At 52.1% G+C, this 5723-nt stretch overlaps 1 protein-coding gene across 1 annotated transcript; it reads left to right on the top strand.

Moving 5' to 3' along the window:
• Positions 1-108: 108 nt before the first annotated feature.
• LOC101849752 (alpha-protein kinase 1) lies at positions 109-5717 on the top strand (the record flags this gene model as incomplete). Its single annotated transcript, XM_005113409.3, has 2 exons — positions 109-655; positions 1707-5717. A coding segment is annotated over exon 2 (3761 nt), but the record flags the coding sequence as incomplete, so codon positions are not given.
• Between the last annotated feature and the right edge of the window lie 6 nt (positions 5718-5723).

Raw genomic sequence — 5723 nt, 5'->3', positions numbered from 1 at the left:
ATGTATGTATGTGTGTATGCACGCAGTTCATAAACACTACCAAACATCTGTCGTCCTCATCTCTCCTTCTTTTCTTTGTATGTTCCTCTCTTGTAGTAGCGCCTCTAATCATCGGCACTTACATGGCCTGTTTGTGTTGCAAGTGCCGTAAGCCGCTTACTGAATTTAAACCAAACTTGCCTCTCTAGTAAGATTACACTCCGTTACATTAGAGTTATACTTTCTAAGCGTATTCGGGAATTCCCGTCCCTGATTAGAGGAAGATAGGGCGCCTTGACTTTGAACTTCTTCTCCTCCTCCCTCCTCCTTATACCCGCCCCCCTTTCCCTCCCTTTTCTCCTCCTCCTTCCTGCTGCTCGTGTTGCTATCTAGACCGAAACCGCAAGCACTTAGGAACTAAATTTATCTGCGGGTGAAGTTGCAGATTTCGCCGAGTCGTCGAGGATGAAGAGGAATCTGTTTTGGGCAGTGGCTTTCCCCCATGTCAGGGGTTATAAAAGCTTGCTCTTTGTTTGTTTTGGTCATTTCTTCGAGTCGCGCTGTTGAACCAACAGCTTGTGTCGTTTCTGCTGCTCTCTAACTCTAAGGAGGTTCTTTCAGGCCCCACTGACTTTTGTTAGCTCAAACCCCAGAGGAATTAGAATTTTTTTTAGAGGTCGGTGTTTGTTTTGTGTGCGTGTCGTGTTCATCTCATTTCGTCCAAAAAGAGGAGATAGTTGTCTTGTTATTTGTAACGGTGGGAGATAGCTTTTATTGTTTTAAGGGAGTTGAGATGTTGAGTTATCATTAGTCTTTTTTCTCGCGGGCACAAGCGCGCGGGCGTGTATGTGTGGTTATTTAGAATGTTCATCTCTTTTTTGATAGACGTGTGTGATTTTCGTTGATCAAAATTTGTGCTTGTTGAATGGGCTATTAATCCCCCCGGAGTTCATCGAATTGATGACTTAATTTTTGTGATACTAAACCTCTTTTACTTTAAAACATAATTGAATTCGTACTGTAATTGCTTAGAAAGGCCTCGATTTTTAAATGTGAAAACAGACAGGGTATCTATTTTGTTAATGGGTGGTTGGCGGGAGGTCTGGCATGGTCTTCTCTTTCTTTCCCTTCAAACATATACAGTCCTTATTTTTCTTTTTTCTCTTTTTTTGTATTTGTTACACTCTTGTAACACCTCTAAGCCTTGTCACTTATTTGACCTAATCGTATTTTAAGTTCCGTAAAACTCTTAATAAAACTAAAACTAACGTGTACTGTTATTGATTAGTGTTATGTATCGATTTGTGCGTGTGCGTGTGCGTGCGTGCGTGCGTGCGTGCGTGCGCGTGTGTGTGTGTGCGTGTGTGTGTGTGTGTGTGTGTGTGTGTTAACTGACATAATTTCTATAAATAGTTTGTTGCCGGAGAAAAGGGTGCTTGGGGATTTCCGACTGTAGCGTCTTTGTCGTGCTGTGAGTGTGATACAACAAGTTACATGCACCTAGTCCAACACTTGAGTGGGTGGTTAGCGGGTGATCTGGTGTGGGTTTATCCTTCTGTGTATGTGTGTTTGGTGTGTGTGTGTGTGGGGGGGGTTATTTTATATTATGTAAAAGTAGAGTGAATACGTTTATCACTTCTTTAGTGTATCAGTGGTAAGGCTTTAGTACAATATCTTCTTGTTTTGGTTCAGTATCTCATCAAGTTTGTATTTCCCTGAACGTGTAGGATATATGTACGTCGTTAACGAGCTCCTGAAGTCTCGTGACTGGTAAGGTTATTGACCCCGTGTGTGGAAGACATTGGTTCGAATGACTCAGACTCAGATTCTCGGGCGATCATTGTCTAGAAATGAGAAAGTAGCTTTCCATGTTGTGGTCAACATTACTTTGTACTTAGTACCTGGTTTTTCTCTGGTGTAAGGATGTGTCGCGTGACTTAAGTCTCTGGTGTCCGCCATTGTCTCGCAGTGCTGAGCATGACATTGAAGGGACCCGATGTTGTCGGTGCAACAGGCAGTACTATGCCAGGATTAGTCGGCAACGGTAACCAGAGCTCTGCTGGGCTTTCTGGTAATAAGAAATCCTCCACCACCAACCCTGCCCCTCACCTGCACAGCCAGCCTCCCCCCATGCTGGCGGGGGTTGACGTAGAAGAAGAGGAGGAGGAAGAAGAGGAGGAGGTTGAGGATCGTGTGGTGATGATGATGAGCAGCCGGTCTGAAGAAGACGGCGAGGATGAGGTGGACGCTCGTTTGACGCTCACGCCGGAGTCTTGCGCGGACACGACGACTCGCCCGGCACACGCCCACCACCACCCCGCCCACAACCTCCCCCACCTCCCCCACCTCATCCCCCATCACACCCACCACAGTGTTGTGATCATCCAGCAGGCTGGTGTCTCTCCGTCTCCCAGCGGCAAGTGCCCTGGTGGCACTGGTTGTGATCGCGTTGATAACGATGACGACGACGATGACAACACCGTCCACCACCCCCACCACCGGGAGACGAACCCTAACCCCCTGGAGAAGGGGACCCAACTACCCCCCGGTGACGTGGCGCCACGTTCTAGCCGTCGGTACCCGCGGGAAGAAACGACCATGGCGTCGTATTCCTCTGACTCAGAGGACCTAGACGACTCCACGTCCAGCCTTGACCGCCAATCTGACCACTCTCTAGGCGACGCACGTGCTGTGGACATCCACAGAACTGACTCACCTGATGACGTCACTGTAGACCCTCAGTGGTACGGTGACGACTCACAGATGACGTCATCTTGCCCGGAAGAGACGGCTGGGGATGTAATCCACCATGTTGAGGACAAAATTGAAGCAGGGGACCGTGATAATAATAATGGTGTTAACGACAATAACAACAATAATAGTAACAACATCCATGCTGTTCATACTCGTGATTATGAGGTTTTGGGTGACGGAAGTAACCGATTGCAAGGTGGTGACAATGACCGTTTGGATGCTAAGAATACTCAAAGAGAGAACATTTCTTCCAGGAAGGAGATCAGGTCTGTCAAACGGGCAGACCGGAGTGGGAGATTACAGGGGAGACCCAGCTGTGATAAACCGATTGCAAAAGAGAACGAACATTCTTCTTCTCTGTCTTTTACTGATAGAAGCGATTCGGAGGGTTTTTCTGCTGGCGACTCTCGCCATAAATGTGTGACTAGCGAGGAGATTCTAACTAGCGAACCCTCAGACAAGGACGCTGTTGTGCAATCAGTTCTATTGGTTGATGATAGGGCTGCAGAGAAATCCGTGATTGTTGGCCATATGGGTGATGAAGTTTGTGATGATAAAAGTCAAGTCGTCGAGGGGGAGAGCTCTTTCAGCGCTTCCGAAAATACCGCCCCAAACGTTTGTTCTGGCACAGAGGAGACGGCCGGTGACGTCAGTGTAGATGGTGAGCAAAAAGAGGTAGAATCGGCCGGTCAAGAGGTCATTAGTCAACAGCTGCCGCAGGAGAGCCAGAGACAGAGGTCACTTGGTCCCGAGGCCAGCTGCGGCGGCGCTTCGCCGGACACCAAACCCTCCAAGGCACAGAAACAGTTACAGAGATCCAGTTCCTACCCGGAGGTCAAGAAAAAGGTTTTGTTTACACCCATAAGACCCAGTCCTGAGGAGTCGGGCTTGTTTCCAGGGAAGCAGAGTCTCTCCGCCTCTCAAGCTGGCGTGGTTGTGCCGGACTCGGAGGTTGGAAGTAGCGGGTCTTGCGCCACGTCTGCCGTGGAGAAGCAAACCTCCACGACCTGTGCGACCCATGTGGACCAGAGCGTGGAGGCTGAGGTCGCCAGCAGCAGCTGTGAGCAGACACTGACAGAACAAGACACAACAAGCCTGCTGCCTCAGGCATCCAGAGACGTGGGCTTGAAGCGACAAAAGGCTCAGCCGTCCAATCCTCCCGTGGCGCGGGTCAACCCACAGGCAAACCCCAACGCCTCCCAACCTCTACAGCAGCAGCAACATCAGCTGCAACAGCAACAACAACAACAGCAGCAGCTACAGCAACAACAGTTGCAGCAGATGCAACAACAACAACAGCAACAACAACAGCTGAAGATGCAACAGCAGATTCAGCACCAGCAGGCCCACCAGTACATGACCTACTGCCAGCAGATGTTTCCTGGGAGTGGCGGAGGCTTTTTCCTCTCCGACTCTTCCGGTGGTTTTTTCCCCTCTTCGGGCTACCCGGTGCTGTACGTGCAGGGCCCGGGCGGGAGCTACTACGTCACACAGGACTTTTCCAACGGGGACTACTGCTCTGCCATGCCAGGGATGACCCAAACCGCCGCCACTCACGCTCCATCTTCCTCCAAACTGTTACCTCCACCCGCCGCCCCCAGCCCCTTGCCCACCGGGTCGGAGGTCAAGTACTCCAATCCGACGGAGGTGGCAGGGAAGTCCCCCCAGCCTCAGGTGTGCGGGAAGACAGTTCCGATCCCCGCCTGTGTGACGTCGACGGGAGGCACTCCGCACAAAGATGGCCGCTCGTCTTCCTCCTCTCACTCCCGCCACGGCTTGGACCCACTCACTGACGTCACGGCTTGTCGCCAGGGGAGGGCGGGGAAGGAGGAGGGTCACCATCACCACACGAGGCGCGGCGCAGCTACCCCGCCAGGAAAGAGGCGCCACAAGCAGCCTTTACTACCGGACCCCATGATCCCCAAATTCTCCGAGCTGGCCTCGATGGTGTCTCCTGCCTTACATTCTCACGCTCTGCCTGCGGAGATTCTGAACAGTGCTATGCAATTGCAGCAGCAACAACAGCAGCACCATCACCACCACCACCAACAGCATCAACAGCACCAGCACCACCTCGTCCCCCCTACCCAGCAGACACCTCTTCCGTCCCATCTTCAACCACATCCCCACCACCACCACCACCCTGCTCATCCTCTTCAGATGCTGCCGCACACACAATCCCCAGTCCTCCATCATCCTCACCCCCACCACCACCACCACCCCGCATCCGGCAGTGCCAACAACAGCCCGCCAGTCTTCTCCGCGGACCTCCACACTTGTGCCAACAACAGCAACAACAACCACACCACCACGCCTGTCTTTGTCCAGCCTGGCCTGTCTGCTGGTGACGTCTCCTCGTCCACCTTACCACACACTGCTGCTGTTACACCCTCGGCTGCTACTACTATCGCTGCTACTGCTGCTGTAGCCGTCCCTTCTAATCTGGTCTCCGGTGTTCAAGGACACGGTAACAACCTCACCCCCACCGCCACTGACGCCACCATCAGCAACACCGCTAACAGTAGTAGCACTTGTGATAACCCTCTCTCGGACGCTGTGGATTTTGGGTACGCCACACATCCGGTGGGTTACGTCACCGACGCCACAGGGCTGGTTATCTACGGTCCTCAGCCCACCAGTGGCGGCGTAGGGGGTGTGGCAGGGGGCGTGGCAGGGGGTGTGCCTGCTACATTCGGGGTGAGGCTGGATTCTTCCGCTCACCACGATCACATTGCTCACACATTGCCGCCTCCTTCGCCCGCACAGGCTGCTGCAGCTGTAGCGGCGATGCTGCAGCAACAGCATCAGCATTATCATCATCAACAACAGCAACAACTTCAACAACAGCAACAACAACATGCCCAGGCCTCCTCCAATAGCGCTGCTGGAACGGAACCCCAAGAGACTGTTGTTGGTCCAGCAAGTGGGCTGATGCCTGTAACACAACAGATGCCGCTTTTGTCTCCTCGACAACAGCAGCAGCAGCAACA

Source organism: Aplysia californica, unplaced genomic scaffold (assembly GCF_000002075.1).
Source record: "Aplysia californica isolate F4 #8 unplaced genomic scaffold, AplCal3.0 scaffold02244, whole genome shotgun sequence".
NCBI classification, from domain to species: Eukaryota; Metazoa; Mollusca; class Gastropoda; order Aplysiida; family Aplysiidae; genus Aplysia; species Aplysia californica.
The sequence above is the reverse complement of the archived record's forward strand: the minus strand, read 5'-3'. Positions and strand labels throughout refer to the sequence as shown.